The sequence below is a fragment of the Trichoplusia ni genome, chromosome 13, assembly GCF_003590095.1.
Source record: "Trichoplusia ni isolate ovarian cell line Hi5 chromosome 13, tn1, whole genome shotgun sequence".
Taxonomy (NCBI): Eukaryota; Metazoa; Arthropoda; class Insecta; order Lepidoptera; family Noctuidae; genus Trichoplusia; species Trichoplusia ni.
Genome location: NC_039490.1, coordinates 6,407,021 through 6,427,740, shown reverse-complemented (window position 1 = coordinate 6,427,740; position 20,720 = coordinate 6,407,021). Strand labels below are relative to the sequence as shown.

Below are 20,720 nucleotides of genomic sequence, written 5' to 3'. Positions count from 1 at the left end.
TGTATCACAATTTGCAACAGGACACTAATTGAGCGCTCATAACACCTGGATTAAAACACGTATCGTTTTACTCTTATTAAAAATATAATACCACCTACTTAGCGAGACAGTTGCTTATTGTTTTGATAAGAAATTAATACAACTTGAATTATACGAGTTGATTTTTTAAATGTACCAAAGACAATGCCGGAATAGAGTAAGGCATGCAAGGATTGCCGTCGTACTTAGAGATTTAAAAATTAAAAGCTTATGCCTTATGAAATTTAAATAGTTAATCCGCAGATTTTACGACTTCTTTGCGGGAGATGAATCCCACTGAGTTATATCGTAACCTACTAAAACCGTATAAAACTTCAATTAAATCTAACCATCTTGCTTAGTATAAATAAGTAAATACAATATCTCAAGACCCTTTTGTGTAGGCACCCTTATAATTGGACTTCAATAGATTTGAAAAGAGACGTGCAAAAACTTATCCGCCAAAGGTGCGAAGTACTTCATAAGGGACTGAGCTTTCATTATTTAATTTGCAGCCTCATAATTAAAAATTAGACGCCTTAGTGGTTTTCTAATGGACGTTTTTTCTTAATTGAAGGGGACGTACAGGAAAAAATATGTTTGACTGCTTATTAAATTGTTTTTCATGAGCTACGCCTCGGTTTGCGATAACGCAGATTTTTATTCCTAATCCGGGAAGGGTTAATGAACAAAACATTAACGGCTGCAAAATTATCGCGTAGGCACGTATTGTGACCTAGTTTCATTTGTTTTGATGCAATCCTCACAGTTAATACGTAGTATGGCGAGCCTCCCACATTTGTCCCATTTTAGACTACACATGTGTTGATACAAATTGTAAACAATAGCTTGATGTTACGACCATACTCTCATAGTATGCTATTTACGATTAGAATATTATTATTTACTATAATCAGAAATAAAAGCCGCGTCATTATTTAACCGCGAAGCAATTACGTTTCATTCTGTCGTGTTGTATTAATGTAATGTTGGGCCGAATTGGGTAATGCTGACCAATTTTCACTGTAACTAACCTACTCCTATTGTTATGCTATATTATAACAATAATAGTAATTGTAACCTTCAGTGAAAGTCCCCAAAATAGGTTACTAGTGCCGAAATTCACTACTAGTTATTGACACAAGTGTTGTATGGTAATGTTCTAATTAATGTAATACAAACGATAAATTAACTGAGGCTCGTGAAAATGTAACGAGAATCACAAGAAAGTTAGTTGATTCGAACAATTTATGTTGCGATTTACGATTAAAGTGTAGTTTAAGCGGTGAAAGTCAGATTTCGCTCGATTCAACGACTTATTTTCATTTCCCATGAAAGACGCGAAAGTTGCTTGAGTTTAGCAATTTTAGCATTGGGAGTTTTTCTATTTGTAGCATATTTCGCGTCACTTTATAGACATAATCAGAAGGTTACGTTGCTAATGTATAGTAAACGGTATCCTCGTCGCACCCACACGCAGTGACGCGGCCGCGCGACGCGATACCTCACTATCCACGCATACGCACACACGCTCACTCGCTGATTGCAAAATGGCCGCCTTTATATTCGATCGAAATGAACATCTTATTTTGTCATCACTTAATTTAAATTCTGTTTGAGCTTGTGATATTCTCAAGTGTCAATTTATTTTTTACTGTCATATTAGTACGAATGCTCATGTTTTGTTTCTTAATTTGGCGGGAATTACAAAATAAACCGTCGAGGTGGCCATTATAAAAATAAATCGTTTAATATTAGCTGCGTTCACTTTAAAGGCTAGCGGTTTGTATTTTCGGTTGATAACACTGCTTAACTGTGAAATATTTCTTTTGTAAGGTTTTCGTGCCTTCTTACGCTGTTTTTGACAACAATACGATCTTCATCCTCGACACAAAAGAGTCTGAATGGGCAATCGTTTGTATTTTTTGTCCACCTACTAGCCATACAAAGACGCTGAACAACTTACCTACCTGTTTAATCTGTAATCGGTAGCTCTCAACTGTTCATAAAAAATCTTATTCTTATCCCTTACAAGTATAATTGTGTTTTTGTGATAGTTTTTGCAGAGTTAACCTGTTTAAACAAATTGCGTCCCAAACATTGTTTGGTAGTTTCTTACCTAAATATTTACTACGCGTCCCAGTTACCGCGTTCGAGTTTGACAAGCCGCGTAAATAATTACGACCCATTTACAAACGTATTAGATTTCACCAGATGTGCAATCTCGACATTCTCAACTATTTCTAAGAGTTCTTAAGAGCTCAGTAGTTATGATTTTTATTGTCTGAAACTGACCAACCGTGCTAAACTCATAGGGGGTCTTGGGGACCGGGTCACCCAAATTCTTATTTCCCTTACGTAATTACACTTGGTAGTGCGTTGAACTTTGTATGTTTGTTTATGGGAATATGAGTGGACTGAGCTGCAGGGATCCGGGGTAATTGTATGGTTCCCAACTTATTAGAAATAGTTGCAACTGTATAGGGTTCCTTCAAACGCATCCGGTCAAGACGTTATTGTGTTAGAAGAATTATTTATTTCCGTTACATCAACCCTTAAATGTAACTGGATACAAAAACGAAAAAAATAAATTATATTACTGCAATCAGTTTGTTATAAATTGAACACAAAGGGAGAAAACAGGCATTTAATTGATTTTTTCGAGATTAATCAGAATTAAACACGAGCAAAAGAGCCATTACTTTCAGTTCATTTCTTCTCACTAAACAACTTTTGGATAAAAATAAAGAGAAAATTTCATTAATGAGTTTGTCACCCCTGCAAACGGCACAGAATAAATCTGCATTGTGTTGTGATTGTCATAATGGCGGTGCAATAACGTCGGCGCGTGCGCAGCGCACCGCCCTTTGTGTCGCACCCTCGCGGACACTGACTCCGTAACGGTTATATTGATTTTTTAACTGTCACTTTCCCCCGGTGATAGTTGATATTATTAGTTGCAAGTAGTTATAATATTTACCTATTGAATGGCGAGCCGATATAATTAGTTTTCTGAAATTAGCAAAACTATTTTTTCTGGTTTATTTTAAAGGCCAACCGTATTATAGTGTAGATCATACAAGCGTATCTTCTTCTTTTCTTTCACCTTGTAACAACACAAAGCTAATGTTACTCGTTTCGACATTTTTAATTTTATCTAAATCGGCCCATTTAAATTTTGGAACTAAAGCTATTGCGAAAATCGTACCATGCGGGTGATAAAAAAAGTTGTCAACACACGTGTTCGAATTCCAAAATTTCAACAGTGAACAGATAGGGGGGTGTAACGGTCGCGGATAGTTCACGGCATCTGCTCGCTACCCCCGCGTTACTTACCCCCTGCGCACGCGCTTACCCCCGACTGACCGGGAAACAGATCGTTAGGGATAACGTTACTGCATGCAATTTTATTTGGTAAAATGAGTAGCTTTGTAGAGTACCAATTAACATATGTTGGGAGATCGTCTGTCATGTTTATTTATCGAGAGCGGATATTTTTATTTTCGTTTATTATTTAGTTGCCGTATCTGCAGTTGGTATGTAATGTACACGGTATTCCAAATATCCTATTGAATTATTGAGCAAACAACGAAGGCTGTCCACTTCATAAATTATTAACGTGGCAACATTTAATCACCTCTGGCCTGCAATTAAATAAACTTGTACACTTGACCACACGAGTGGGTCGCGCCCATTTCTTGCACTTGTTAATGCAGAAATGTAATTGGTCAAGTCACCGACACGAGACTAATGCGCAGGAGTACGTTATAGTTCTCACGTTGCGCGTGCGCACCGACCCCAAGGAAACGCCATGTAAGATATGGTTCAATGCGCGTAACGACTGTTCTGCAAGAGATAAAAAAACGATGTTTCACAGGTTTTTTTCATTTCGTGTCAGTCATCCAGAAATGCAACGGAGAATTCGACCTCTGGCTATTTTTGCACAAAAACAATCTACAAATGTTTAGCAAACAATTTGTAAAATCGTTCTAGTTAGAAAATATGTCATTCGTTATCTTCTCTTCATACTATTAGCACTAGATAATATGATTGGCTATCCTCTTGACAACTGTAGATAATCCTAACGGACAACATGTACATATTATATCACTATGAATATGGTCCTAATCGTGTGACCCAATTCGCTTCTAAGTTACGCAGATGCTAATTAAGAAAAAAAAAATAGAGCAAGGACGTTATTTCGTCAGATAGTGGACCGTAAATACGATTAGTTAATTATGTAGCCGGTATGAGCTAAAAATATGTTTTTAGAAGTGTTTATTTTTGCTATAATCGAGTAGATGTCAACTTACTTTTTATTCATTAAATAATCTAATTTCAAACAGCAGTTTTCAATGTTTTTGTATGCGTTTATCCAAAATACAAAATGCTTTCACTAATACCGCATAGATATTTTAAGGCTAAGCTTTATTCTTAAAATAGTTCTCACGAAAACGTTCCGTCTTCAAAAATGCTACACGGTTGCTGTGAAAGGTCTTCAAGCGAAAAAAAGTACTGTTAACGAAATAACTTGGCATACTTTCTAATTGCAGTGTTGCACGCATCACAATTCGCTAGCTAACTTTTTGTACCCGTCAAAATTTTGCAGATGGCAACACTTGAGATATCGACTCAACTCATTATTGCACAATTTATCACATGCATATCTGGCGAACGTGCTAGAGTACATTAATAAATAACGTAAGCACTTAAAGCTAATATTAACACTTGTTTTGCATGAAGCGATTGCATCGATAACTGATAAAACACGGGAAAGTTTATGAATAACGATGTTTTTCCATTCCTTTTACATTTTGATTTTTCGAATACATCTCTATCGCCTTCTTGCTCTAACTTGTCCCATGTTATGAAATCATATTAACATTAAAGGAAGTTACACTAATATGCAACTATTATATGCTTATGCATGATACAGTTTAAGTCCGCTATTAATATAGATATCACCATTTTCCGTAAATCAGAAGTGGAATTAATTATTGTATCATCTGTGTCAGCTTTCCTGTTGTTATACAATATGAATAAATAAAAATAAAACCACACGTTTATCCTATAACCGGTCAGTTACAAGAAAACATAGCAGTTGTTTTTGCATCAAACCAAAAAAAAATCGATGACGTTTGTGGAATTGTCTATGCTCAAATTTACGGAGACGAGTGCCATAATTTAATCGTGTATTTTAGGTACTTAGTTGTTTATAATATGTGTAATTTTAGGGTCACATAATAATTTTGTCGTTTTTTTGACGACACATTCACACGTTTCGTATATAATTACGATTTTATAGCGTCCCCACAGCTGATAAATCTGCCGCGTTCCGGGCCAGAGACTTTAAGGGCCCATGGGAGCGTCACTTGACCATAAAATCTAAGAGTCATTCCTGTTTCCTAGCGAAAGTGACAAGACACTTTTCCTTTCATTCAAGGACGGGACTGAGATTTTTTCCAGACGCCATATTGTGAATGCGACCTAGGTGTTATAGTCTTATTATACGTGGGAATGCCTGTGTTCCTAGTCCATAACATTATGCAAGAGTCTAGACTGAGAACAGCCATTGTGATGAAATATACTTACTTTTCGAACGGAGTCAGTTGCTATTCGTAAGACGTTGTGTACTGTTATTACAACAGTTATTTCGGCCCCGAAACGCGATGGTAACTTGAATATGATGTTTCATAGAAACTTGAGAATGAGACATTCACCCGTCGTTTTTAATAGTATTGTAGTAATTACGATTGATAAAAGTTCTTAGTAAAAAATAGGGCTGAAGTATCAGAGGCCCTGCCGGTCACTCAACCCTTGTTCCCATGCCTAGTTATCGGAAAGGGCTGATTACCAATCGAATAACAGGGTAGATAATTGATAATGTCGATACATCACCGCCGTTAAGCGGTTTCCCATGCGCTATGGGAATCGCTACCGTTACGTTTCATTGGACTCATTTCTGACCATGGTCGTAATCAGTATAGTTAATTAAAGTGGGCTTGGTCTTTATTATTAACTGATACGATCACTCTAATAACGTATACGCGTAACCATCCGATGTATAGCCGAGGGAAACGTTGCTTAACTTGACAGTCGTTGAACTAAGGTTCGTGTTCAAGTCATATTGCAGTATAATTATATTCTCACTGTTTAACAAAAGCTGTAAAACAACGATTGTGATTGATTGATGGGATTCAAACAATTGTCATTTCTTGCACTTGTATAACATTGGCGTGCGAATTGTCTTTATTGTTTAAAAACTTGAATTATTCATAATAAGTTATAACAACGGAATACAGAATAATATTATGATTCCGATATCTTGTATTTTTAAAATTCCCTTTCAATTATCAAGGTGATCAAGAGTAATAAATTCTATATGTGGCTGTGAATTTTAATAAAAACCACACTTTTATAACATTGCTAATATTAATTAATTTAAAACAATTCTTACGTGCGTTACCCCATATACAACGTCCGTTGAAAGTGAGGGGGCTTTTTTCATTGGCTACCATTTTGCGCCGGATCAATAAAAAAATATGACTAAACCCGTGTGAATATGACCTTAGCGTGTAGTTTGTACCTTTCCCTGAACCTTTACCGTCTAAATAGTAGTTACAACTATATTTTTTAACGATAACTTAATATTAAACATCTTTTTGGACTTTTTAAAGAATACTGCGACTATATTAAAACTATTCGGTTTGCAAAGGACGGCCCTTGCTATCTGAAATATGCAGTAGTACTAAGCATAAACAACGGACAGTTCTATTCTATAGTGACTTATTTCAAATAAAAATCTATAAAACTATACGTATTGAACAGTTTCTCAATTGATTTCATTATTTACAATTTGTTGGCGCGTTTCATTATTGTTTTAAACGGCACACGTCAATTTCAATTTAGGGAATGTTCGATTTTTGTTTTTTTATTCGTCTGACAGCTGTCTCGGGAGAATAATGCACCACGATTAAAAATGCTCGTGGCTTTTTAATTTTATTTTTTAAAGCTAACACGGACGTGTTCGTACTTTTAGAATTAAACTTTTTTCTTTATTTAAAAATCGTCGATGTTGCTTGCTGCAAAAGGTCATTGTTTTGTGTGAATTTGAATAAAAACAGTAATGTTCCGCACTATGCGCAGGCGCAGATAACAGCTGCAGGGTTCCCAATGAATTTTGATTAAACTGTAACGGTTTTTAAAAAGCCCATATGTTTCGGTTCACTACGTAATATTGTCTTTTAATTAGTGACAGTTAAGAGTAAAAAAAACGTTTAAGTCTAACCGTGTCTAAAGTACTTAGCGTAACCACAAGTGAACATCTATTTACTGCACAAACACTACGTGAAGTAACATGTTGTGTAAACTTAAGGACACTTGTGACTACATGAGTTACGGAAGTCACTCGTGGGAAAGGAGTTATGCAAGGACGAACCTACGACATTAAAAGTGAACATTTGGGATGTTCTAATGACGTCACAAGATGCCCTTTTTATAAAAAAGCGTCACTTTCGTTTGTTTTTGGTTCCGTTAATAATGGTTGTTACTATTTCAACAGATGTTTGGAATCATGCTTGAAAAACGTAGTGGGAATATCTGGTGTGTATCTTTTGACATGACTACCCAATAAAAGTATAGGAATGTCTATGGGTTTCTATGTATGTACCTATGAGAAAATTTGTATCAATTTGGGACAGTTATTTTGCTACACGAATTTTTAGAGGCTAGGTTTTTAGAGATATCTTGTTTTGATACAATCGAAAGATACATAATCATACCTAATTCTTATTCAAGTCCAACAATTTTAAAAACGTCTTCAAATCAAATCAACATGCGCAGAACAATATTAGCGCGTTATCAAATATAAAATCAGGAAACGTATTACAAGTGAACAGATAAGGAATGTGGCCTTGGGCCCATTTGATAACATTATGAACCAGACTGTACGTCTACGGAATGGTGTGGGAACATTTTATGGGAAAAACACCTTGAAACATAGTCAAACGTACTTACAATGGTATTCTTTAATAGCCGACTCGAAACTGTTAAGTTAACCTAATTATTTTGGTATTTATATCGGTATTTAAAATTAGACAATGCGTGTATAATTTCCAAGTGAATAAACAACAATGGGCAAAAGATTAAGCATGGATTAAAAAACGGGATTGAGAATTGAGATATATTTAAGAGTAAATAAAAGAATTGTTTCTCTGTTGGATTAAGAGAAAGGTATTCACGACAGTATAGTGCCCTGCGGAGAAAGAAAAAAAAGTTTAACAAGCTTTTTTCCTTCTGAAAAAGTGAGAGCATTCAGCTCAATATAAATACGAATTTTTGAAGTTCATCTTTTAAGATCTTTATCAATCCAAGTCTACAATCGTTACATATTAGTTACATAATATCCAGGTGACGACCAATCATTATGCAAATCTCTTACATTCGATTGTCCGACTGACCAGGGGTTAACACAATTGTGTAAATCAACGGACATCAACACATTCCTTGAAAGGACCACTTCAAAAGTGGTCGAATTAGACAACTCGATTCGTCTTACTTTTTAATGTATTACTGTATTATTTTAAGGGCAGGGGTCTTATTGTAACCTATTGTCAAAGGCGTGATCTATTGAGAAATCTTCTAAATATTCAAATTTGTCCAACACTTCATAAAAGAAACGCATTTTATTTAGATGCATGAGTCTGAACTTCAACCATTGTTACGCTTCCTCTTAAATAATACGAAAATGATGATTCAAGTGAGGTTGTTGACCCGTTTAATACTCGGAGTGACTCCAACATGTTTGCCTATCACAAACTTAAGCAAATGAGGTGCACTGCCAGCCCTGGGACACGACTAATTCCGGCCAAGTTAAACAAACAAATCTTCAGTATTGACAGGCCCTTGAATTTCAAAATGTTTGCTTATACTTATTTGTTTAACGTAAGCGACAACTCTATAAATAGTCGACGATTTCTCCAAGCGTAGGAGGGATAAATTCCAATACTTTAGAAGCAAACGTCCATGCTTTCCGAGGTCGTTTTTGACAATACAAAGGTAGGGTAACCCAAACCCCAATGTTGACACCATACTATACAAACACGTGTGAACTTTCAACTCATACACAATCCGATACCATTAATTCCATTCAGAATCACATTCATTCTTCACGACACTTCAAGTGTCACAAATGTACCTTAAGAGCACATCCATCAGATCCCTCATTTGATTGATGGTACCTATGAATAGGGATCGCTGGTAATACTAAATTGAAATGTTAATTCGTCAAAATTACGTTTGGGTAGAGACATCTGAATAAATACTAATGCATTTCAACATTCAAAATTTTTAACTCACCTCGACTCGTAATTAAAATCGGGGTCGATGTAAACCGTTTTAATAAGTCCGTTGACAAAATATTTACTTCGTTATATATAGGTTATGTTATGTTAAAAACTAATTAATAAACAGGAAATACGAATTTGCAATACGTATTACGGTAATTGTTTCCGTGTTTTAATAACCCTACATGTATGTATATAAATAAGCGAGTGCAGCTATGTAAACACGTTAGGAATTGCGGACAAAGGTTCAAATAACAGACTGATCAGTTCGTCCGTCTGTGACACAATGTATGTAAACACACAATGACGTGATTGATAACGAACATTTCTTAAGATGCACCAAAGAATTTCAAAAACCTCTCCAAATGGACACCACTACAATAAAAATATTGTATTGTGATATAAATTCATATTTCATGCCTTTGTCAGAGATTAGATTAAGGAGATAGTGTTACCATCTGAATTTTAGATTTGTTTGTATTTGATGGGACGCATGAATTGAATTGAATAATGTAACTAATTGTGTGTGAACTTACTTTGAAATGTTGAAGAATTATGAATATTTATGATAATTAGGCGATATGATTTGATTTCACAATGAGATTCTTTGATTGACGGGGCGTGTGAATAGGAATCTGGGGGATGACTACTGTTGTGAGAAAGAGATGTTGCTTTACGACGTGCATAGTGCTGTTTCGCTTCCACAGCTACAAGAATGACGAGTTGGTGACAGTTTCGAATAATGTTGAAATTCTATTGTTATGACGTCAGAATGTCGTGACGAAATTATAGTTAAAAGGTTAGTCACGAATACGCGACTACAAATTGACTGATCGTTGCGACGATTACTGTAAAACACAATTCTCTTAAATTACCTATAGACGGAAAATTAGAGTTGTCACGCGTACCTACAAAAGGCTCAAATCGCCTCTCAGATAGTGTTTCTTTTTAAAAGTGTCAGCATAGTGGTTCCTTAAATCAAAATTAAAAAAGAACTTTATTTTAGAAGTGATAAAATTCATTTCCGTATATCATTAACACTTTCTGCTGTTGTGCGTATCACCGTAGTCATACATATAATATAACTATTTTAATAGTCCTAGAAAATCACTTCCCTCATTGTTTTCTGATAAGAGCTAGCATCTAAATTGTAAAAGCGTTTATTTTAATCGCAATGATTAGCGCTAATTAAGCTTCGTTAAGATTCATCACGAACGATCCCTACAAGTCACGATCGCAATCGCTAAATAAATATCAACTATGTCGTAGGAATATTGGAATTGCGTAAAATAAATAAACAACATTTTTTTATGACTGTAGCATTTTGGATTGCGTCATAATACTTACATATATTCTATGTATAGGGATAGGACAGGGAGGTCGAAAATGGTTTTCTAAACTGATATTATTTTGGGTTGCTGTATTGTATTTTCTGTAAAATAATCATACCAAGAGTAATCCATCACAACACTGAAAAAATCGAGACCTTATCTTGTATACCTACATGTGTTCAATGCATAAATTAGAAAGTAATTACAATGAAACGAAATTTAGGACAACCGACAATGTGATAAAAAAGAAACAAATTATCAAAGCTAACAAAATTAACGCAGCTCAACAAATAGACAATTAAAACCACAGCTTACCAGAAAATTAAAAAAAATATTCAAAAAAGCTAGGGTAACGTAGTAAAAATACACATGATACGCACACTATCCGCTATCCCTGAAAACATTGACCTCTTTTAAATCCTCGCAATGCCGTTAATAAGACTATTCCATTTCCAATTTGCGTAGGTAGATAACAAATGAGTGTCTACAAAAAAGTTGCCAGTACCAAAATGAGTACCAAACTAGATTACGCGGTCCGCAAGGTGCCGTTAGGGGCCATAAAGGGTTCGCCGCTCGACCTTACACCATGATAACGGTACCTTCGACCATGACAAACCGACTCCATAGTTAGTTATACTTCAAAAACTTGTGTATAACCACTAAATTGTTTAGGAAAACTGGATGGCCAGGTGTCCGAAACCCAAGGTTTAAGTCTAGTTAAGGCACCAGACTTCTACAGTTCTAGTTCTTAACTACACCATGTAATATTCTGTAATAGAGAAATTAATTTATTAGTATGAGTACTTGTTAAGGGGTCACTTGAGGATTACTTGAGAATTCAAGCAAGCAAATCCTCTCGGTTGATTTCTCTTTAAGGGCTGTTGTTATTTATTGGGTTTTTAATTTTAAGTGAAAGTCGTAAATAAGCACGACCAACCAAAATTGTTTAATCAATAACTGTAAGCTTTTGGGAAACTTGCTTTAGCCCAAAAATACCTTCATGCTGTAATATTTATTTATTTAGGTATTTATTTATAAAGTATAAACATAGCATTTACATACTACGTTTTTACAACCAATTAGCATACAGGTAGCAGGTAATGTCATCAAACAACGCATCATACGAATTGCTAGAAAAAAGTCTAGCTACTGGAATTTTGGTCTAAATTGGAGGCAATGACATCAAGTCTAATTGAACTTAGACTTTTCTTTGTTAGATTTAAAACAAACATGGAAGCCTGCGTTAGATTCGCGAACCGGCGGCTTTCCGCATCCCTGTGTCTGAAGCGGCGCCGGCGCATGAGGTCGTCGACCCGACGCCACGGTGTTATTGAACGTACCATAACAACACACACACACAACACTACGTACGGACATTCGGGTGTGTTAAATAGTTATTAAGTGACTACTGAACTTAGCTAAGACAAAGCCTCGGTTTCACTACCAGATTCCGAAACATACCGTAAAAAAATCGTAACGAAAATAAATCTTCTAAAAGAAACGACTGCTTGATAACCTACTTACATGTATCAAGATAAAAATAACTCGAGTACGGCATTCATAAGTCGTGAAAACAGTTTAGCTTTAAATAAACAGAAAAGAGAAAGTCAACAAATCGATATGTGTTTACAAAACAATACTTCAATACTACAAATATGCCGAAAATGTTCCGTGTGTGACGACACGGCGACAATTCCTCGGGTTGCGTACAAACGCACAGTGCGGCCGCTGCCTAAAGCCCACGACCGCGGTAGCTCAAATTAACGGTACCATGACAGCAACTCCTTTCGCGAAGCCTCATTCTAAATTCAAATAGTGGTGCGCGTACGCACTTTGTCAACAAACAAAAGTGTTTTGATCGACAATTTGTTACGATTTTTACTCACCGATTGTCTTGTGTCGAGTTTTAAATAAATTACAACTATTGTGTCGGCATTCGGAACAAAAAAGATGAACGGAACTCCGAATGTTTTTACAACGGAATTTTGTTAACAAATGATTTATTTATACTATCAAATTATAATGTTTTATTTATTGCTTGTTCTTCGATTTTATTCGAACAAAAATATAAAGATCATAAATAACTGGTGCGGTGTTATCAATATAGGTGCGAACACTGCTCTACAAGACCGGAAACTTTAGCAAAACAGCCATTTGGAACGCTAGTTACACCCTAAAACCGTGGGCGTGGGTTGAACAAACTGACGCTTTTTACAAACTATTACAATGCAGTTCGAATTATCATTTAATTAAGCCAGTAATTGCTGCTATCAATTGTGCATGCTATTCTCCTGAACATGGCTCTCGAAAGCACGTGCTATTTGTCAAGACCCGATAACGATATCGAATTCACACCTACTTTTTAGTACACCAGTTATGAAAAACATTCTCGTTATAACTCTAGTCGTAAATGTACAACCATTATTTCTATAGCAACACGAATTTACGTGACTTACAAGAGGTACTTCACTTTATTATTCAAAGGTTTTATTCATGACTTTAAAACATAATTTTTATATGCCATTAAAATAACACATCAAATTAAAATGAGAGCAACACCGTTAGTTTCTATCATAAAAATGTTACCATTAAAAATAATTATATCGTCACATTAAAATCTGACTTTAAAATGCTAGGTCTTCCTAACTTTATGGTAATGTGTACAATAGATGAGTTTACAAACAAACAGAGTTCGTCGCACTCACGAATAGTAAGAGTGAACGAGATAGAAACACAACGAAGCTTTAGAGGACGCGACCAGAAAAGGTTATTCAACCTCACGTAAATTCGCCGTGATAAATACGCTACTGCAATTTTCTAAGATAATTCTGCAGTAAATTGTTCAACGTAAATTGGTCGTTATGCTCCGAACGTAAAAAAGCAAGCCTCTTCTTTATACCAATGACTAAGACTTATCTATTTAAATTTGGAACACAGAGTGCGAGAAAATAACTGTCACTAGTTTTTTTTTTAGGCATCGGTCTTTCGTTACTGTCAAACGTGATAAAAACTCTTTTGTCAAAAATAGGTATTATAGTACGTTGTGTTTTATTTTAATTTTGCTGCAAGTCTTTAGTCATTGTGCTACTAACTATCGTATGCATAAGTAATTGTTTGCACTTTTCAGGTTAATAATTGTATGTAGACAATGTATGACTAAGACAGCGTTGGCCGGCTGCTAAACAATGTTATTTACACGTAGTCATTTATTCAATTGTGAATCTAGCAGGAATTTATTGCTATATTATGTTGGCATCTTTTTAGTATTTGTTTTGTAAGTAATAACTTTACTATAATTATTGATGTGTCAAATTTATGATAGTATTAAAATCATAGAAACTTTTAGAACCAATGGTTACTTCTAAAACATGTCGCCATCGCCGATTATGTGACTTAATTATAGTAATTATCTAACTAGTAATAAGAGTCATTTTCTAATAGCCAACTGCAATAATTACAAAAATATTTTGTTGCCGACATGGTTTCATGGTATCTTACGAAAATAATTGCGTAGTTTCTAATAAAACATGCATTGCATTTAATTCTAGCGTGTAACTAATCTCGATGATAGGAAAATTGCATAATTTGAATCTACAATTATATAATAATAGGAACTTTCCTATTATTATGTCGCGCTATTTTTCTTTTAAACACAGACTTTACAGCTAATTAAATGTAGCCAGCCAGCACTAATGTCATCCGAGGAATTCTCAATTCAAATTTATCTTGCTATAATTTAAACGGGATGAAAAAAAACTATTCCTTATTCAAAAACTAGTCATTAAACGCTCGACGTTTGATAGATGAGGACGTGCCGCAAAAAGCGAAGCCAAGATTATGTTTTGTTTAATATTCTGCCCTGACACTGTCTTAACTGACTTTTTGCCGTAATAAACAACCAGTGACGAACTGTAAAAACGTCAATGTAAATTATTATAGCGTCTTTAGTACTAGCTCGGTGCATCATAAAATGTATTTTGTTTTGTCCTACAAATTGATCGCGTAGTTTGGCGTGCGAGTAACAAGGTACTAGGTAGTAAAACTCGATTGGCATACCGAGCACTGTTGAGTGTCTTTTTTAATTTCTCACTATAATTTAATGTCATCGACATTGCTTTTACATCGCATAACTTACATTTGTCATTTGTCGTAGATTTCAGTTACATTACTAGCATTCCAAACAGTATTGAAAACCACCGCACCTAATCGTAAATTATTTGGATATAAACCTAATTATTTAGTAAGCAACAAATTACATTTGCCTATACAACATAAATTATTGGTCGAGTCTAAGAAACATTACGGCATTAAACTATTCTGTCCCCACCCGCGCCCACGCCAAGACTGGATTAGAAATCAGCCCAGTCTTGATTGTAACCACCGTCCCACACCACCAACTATTATTTTAATAAGCGGTCATTCTGTCCTAAGGATAATTGCTCAAATACCAAGTTTTCAAATAAGACACATTAAAGAAAAAAATAATTACCTCTATGCTCGTAACAATTTATGATATGGTCACTATTTATAAGTTTTTAATAAATGGTTTTGTTTTCAGGTAAGCGTCTCCCATGTACGGTAATGGTACTAATCCTGATTGGTATGTATATTAGGTAATTATTTTCATGGATGTTGAAATGGTTATGGGCGACAACCCAGGAGGCCCAAAAATCCTATATAACGGCCATTAAAGAAGCAATTTTGACGTTTATCGAAAAAAATAATAGCAATTAAGTATATCATCTCCTTTCTACTATTCCTATTAGGTTTCTAATATATCGGTTGAAGCTTCTTGCTTAATTAAACCTCACGATTCTTTTTTTTGCTTCGGTCATAACTTTTGTAACTTAAAATCTGTCCTGTGGGTCCATTACTTGTGGTCAGAAAAAAACCTTTGTGTTCGACCATTATTAAGGAATTTGGATGTAAATTCAAATTATCCGTAATGCCCATAATATTCTATTCCTATCCTCGAGCCCTTAACATCTATAATTTCACTTAAATCGTTCTAAAACTCCATTGAACGTATATTCAATCCGTAATTTGATCAATTTGTATAAATGACGGCCAATAAAATAATCATAGCTATGGCCATAATTTCATTTCTGAAGATAGAAATGCAGTACTTTAAATAGAAAAGTGAAAAGAGGTTATAAATCACTTCGATCTTATAGAAAGGTCTATATCTATATCAATTTATGCTTACTATTGATTCAACTAAACTATCAAAATCGATGCTTTTTTTACGATGTACTGTACTTACTGTTGTTAATAATATGGGCAAAGAAACTGAGATTCGGAGTAAAAAGTCCTTACTGATGCACTGGTTCCCAAACACGTATGGGAGTCGGCGCATCCCAATAGACCTCAAATAGATCATTTAGAGCTCCCAATATTTGTCCATCCTCCTTTACTGAGCAACCACTAAGTACCTCTCAGTTTGCACAAGCTGTTTAACATGTAGCCTGTTTAATGTCCACATTATGACCTGCCCCCATTTTTTCTACGATTCCTGTTACTTTTTGTTCTTCTGTTGTAAACAAGACTGTGTGAAAATATCGCTCGTGAAGGGCTCGTTTCGTATTTGGGTCAAGTGTACCCTCTTGATTTGATTCGATTAGTTTGAAGATTTTGAAGTGTGGAAGTTAAATAGAATATACTAATAAACTGGCACACTTATCAGCTCTTCAAGTTACTGGATGCCTTTGATGTTCGTGTATGATTTTAAATTTGATGTCGCTTATTTATCATAGTGCCTTGGTTATGTAAATGTTTTGCTATTGATAGCGACATCTTTTAGCCTGAAACTATGTAGCATTTTGTTTACTGTCTTTTTTAATATTCTGTCGACTTACAAGTGGTTAGAATAATTTAAATTATTATTTTGGTCATTATGCCTGCCAATAAAGTGACGTTTTCAGTATCATGTGATCCTTGTTAGCAACATCTGTTTTAAAGTATAATGTTTTTATCGAGATATAATTGAGATAAAAACACCATCAACTTAATGCCATTTTTACGGCTTTTAAGGTCTACAAAGTAAAAAAAAATTGCCGTCCTTTTTAACACTTAAGTTACTAAGTGCCAATCTTTGAACCGATAAAGTGTCCCTCAAGGGACACTCCCTTTCCCCCATTCTATTTTCGTCTAAAAAGCTACGATAAAGAAGTTCAAGGGCTATCGCATTCCCAGACAAGTGGGTTACCATTACCATGAAGGGCATTTATGATTATTTTTTGTTCCACTAACCTCATTTAAAAATCCCATGACACGATAAGAATTCCTTCTTGTAACAGCTATTATGTAATCTTTTAGACATTATGCCCAGAAGCAAGGAAAAGGTTCTAATGAAGCCAAACGACTTTGTCAAGAACTCTGTTATATTCGAATGTGGAGGTAGCTAGGGAAACATGTGAATCAGAATCCGACCTTCCTCAACGTAATGATTCTCATGAAACAGCTTTTTGTAAAACGCGACATTCAATTAACAACAAGTGAAAGCAAATGTTTCAATTTCAGTTCAACATTGTTTTATTAACGTATGCATTTGTTTTATTTTCATTACTCAAGTAATGTATTTTAAATTGAATGATTCAGGAATATTATCAGAGACCATTATTACGCTGAGTTGAGTGTGCGGTCTTGCAATACAATTGTCTATGACGGCATGTCATTTGGAGTCATCGCGGACAATCCAATAGCATTTCATTATTTCATTTGCTATGATTATAAATCTATTACTACATAAAGCGCAGCGATGCCGGCTGCATGGATAGTTACGTGTCCATCGCTATTCGTGTTGCACGGGCAGCTTCTATCGATGACGCAATTAGGTAATGGATCCGTATCCATTGTCTTTTCCATTTCGTTAGTGCGTCTACGGACAATTAACGATCAAAAGTCAACTGCTCTTACTTTGTGTTCGTTCCACGAACCGCAATTACGAGTGTCTTTATCGAGGTGTCTTATTAGATGAGGAGCGATCACGCCAACGCAACGTGTTCTAAGAATCCTTACAAAAGACTTATTAACCAAAGTGTCAGTTTCTTTTCACTCCAATGGGCGAATGAGATGGGTATCGGTGGTAGTGTTCCCGTCTCGCTTGCTTACTATTCGAGGACGCTCGTAAAACGATTTCGGGCAACAAAAAATTGTTTTGGTTTTTTCAATACGGGAATGGAGGTATAGAGAAAAAGCGTCGCTCGTCTTGTTGGAGATTTGGTACTATGTCATAAATAAACTACTACACGCCTTGTTTTTGTTGGGATGAGATTCAAATTTTGTTTGGTACGAGCCAACGGTCAACCGAGCACGCTTCGGTTCGAGACGCTCACATCGCGACGCTGGAAAAATTGCGTTGAATTTTTTTTCTTATCTGAAATACAGTATCGTAACTAGGTCAAACATAATCTAATGTTTCGCAACCGGCTTAACAAGAAAAACACAGTTTTACTTTTAAAATAAGCTAATCGAGCCTAACACAGTATTAAAAATATATATTTTAATTGGCCAGAAATTGTGCTGCGTCTATCGGGGGAAGCTGTATGGCCACTAGATGCAATCTCGTCGGAGATGCGAGTTCAATGACCGGGGTGAGCGAGTAGGATGGCACTATATGCGCGAGTGCAACAGATAGGATGCGCGTACGCACAGAAAAGGAATGAAAATTATTGTATTACTGTTTGTTATCCTTTTTTTATGTACATGTCCTGGCGTGTGGGTGTGTGTGTATGTGTGTGTGTGTGTGTGTGCTTCTAATCCCGATTCCTGATGCGTTTTGTTATTGTTTGGTTTAGTCCACGCTGCTTTGACTTATGCATATAGAATATCAAAAGAAGTTTATTTTTCTTTGACGTGTTACATTCACAAATTTACATGGCATACTATACATACCTGTCCGTCTATAGTTCGTCATTCAACGAAACTTCTAAACGAATTTTATGTCGTCGTTTTTGCCCCGCGTCTTTACAAACTACACAATGCATACAGGCGTTCCTAAAAAGGATTAGGCATCACTCGGAGATTAAACTCGCTCTTTCATTCGAATTCTCAACGTCGTGACACGTATCGCGGCTTTGTAAGCTTAAAAAATGAAACCATTTTTTTCTTGTACAAAAGTCACAAAAGAATAAAAGGAATAAACTTAAAAAGTGCAACATTATTCATATTCGCTAAAATAACAACAGGTTTGAAAAATGAACGCATTGATATTCTAAATTAAAAAGTTGCATCTGTCACCTGTCACTCGCAAACGTCACTTTTCCCGCCGAGCTCGCTATCGCCGCGTAATTCCCATGCAATAGTTGAGAGCAAAGCTGACTTACTCTCGCCCGGTTCGATAATTTCTAATGATTATGCATCAACGGTACCTGCGCACTGCAGTCCACGAGCTCACGCAACGGACAATGTGCATTCAGCCATTCTAATTTAAATAAAAAAAACAGCTCACAATCGCATAAAATGCACTGTTTATTGCTCAAAATACACAAATAATGCCTTTCTCATCCATTGAGGGTCAAACGTTGCTTTGTCGCTAAGTTGTCCAGTTTGAATAGGAGTAGGTTACCGCCGGACAAAGGTGGTGACATCTCTAAGAAGAAAGAATAGGGAGCCTCTAGTCCTGCCAAGGTTATGCAAATGAGATTTAATTGAGTTTATAATAGGCAGAATGATGGATCGCTGTGGGCCAGATTAGGGTCGAAATTAAGGCGCGAAAATTACGATGACCAAGCGTTTTCATTGACAGCGTTTTGGGAAGGTTAATCTGAAAATAATTGGCTCCTATCTATTGTACCTAAATTATCTGACAAAACCACTCGAAAGGTTTTATTGCTTGATTGTTGACTAGAATGATTTACGTGCATACGAAACTTTTTTGTTATAGAGGGTGTAAACAACACAGGTTTTACTGCTCGCTAATAAGTTTATGAAGAACAATACCTTGGTATCTCAGTATCCTTTAAGAAAACAAACTAACGCGGTGTCTTGCGGTAGGTCAACGTATATAAACAACACGTGCTTTGCTTTAACGATGTGCCGACAAAAGATTTATTTTGTTATTTAAGATGTTTTGTGTTTAACTTAGTCAAAGGTTGGGCTTTGAAGGGAACGCCCTTGAATGTGTTATTGAGTTTGTAGTTAAAATTTACCTACAAAATGTTATGGCATGTAGAATATTTAAACAGTACGAAGCGAATGAATAAGTCGTTGTAAGAACCGGTGAGGAAATAATTATATTTAAAAACTTGTATTTTTTCACATTGTAATTATAAATCTTAAATGAATTGAAGATTATTCTACATTATCAGCTGGTTTTGAAACGTTTATAAAAAAAGCTTATTGACTCAAAAAAGCAAGATAACTGTCGGAACGTGCCAAAATTCGCATCATACAACATAATTATAATCAATCATATCTTTTCGTGTGTTAAGTGTTGATAATTCGTTAGGCAGACATACAGTCTGCGCTTTACGCATTATTTACTACGTTATCGAGTGATACACTACACGACTGGGTTGCGCAAGAGTGCGGTAATTGGGGCAAGGGGTCAAAGACCAGTCCTTTGTACCTCCAGCACAAAGCAACAATGCACAAAGACCGCGTCTTATATTGTAATACCAAGTTGAAGTACAAAGAAACCCATGAGCATAGAATTAGCGACAGTTGAATTAACAGTTTACACGTAGCGTTGTTTAGTTAATGTGTCGGGTGCAGAGAAGTTTTTTTTTTATAAATTAACGCATTTAAATTTTGTAACATCAACCTTTTTGGCGCGTTTCGTATTTTAAAATCAACTTTCTGACATAACTTAAATACTGAAATGAATAAAATATGTCTACATTTTTTTTAACTTTAGTCCTTTATCGACAGTTCTGTTGAATCCACGTGCGGTCTAGACCGCATAATATTAATATTTAAACTAAATAAATAAGGAAATACATCAAAAATACGTTACTGCAACATATAAGACGGCAAACACAGATAAACGTTTTGACAACACGAGCTGTTGACACAGTTGCATCAATTA

General features: G+C 35.5%; 1 protein-coding gene across 2 annotated transcripts in view; it reads left to right on the top strand.

Annotated features, from left to right (window-relative positions):
• The window catches only part of LOC113500305 (cyclin-dependent kinase inhibitor 1-like), a 41,846-nt gene that overhangs the window by 3,314 nt on the left and 17,812 nt on the right, over nucleotides 1–20,720 (top strand). The window contains exon 3 of one of the 2 annotated variants that reach the window (XM_026881048.1): nucleotides 15,252–16,492. The exons of the other annotated variant lie outside the window; for it this stretch is intronic. Within the exon in view, the coding sequence (XP_026736849.1) occupies nucleotides 15,252–15,310 (59 nt within the window). The 3' untranslated portion in view covers nucleotides 15,311–16,492. Of the gene's footprint in view, nucleotides 1–15,251; nucleotides 16,493–20,720 lie in introns of those variants that run through there. 2 annotated transcript variants of the gene reach the window in all.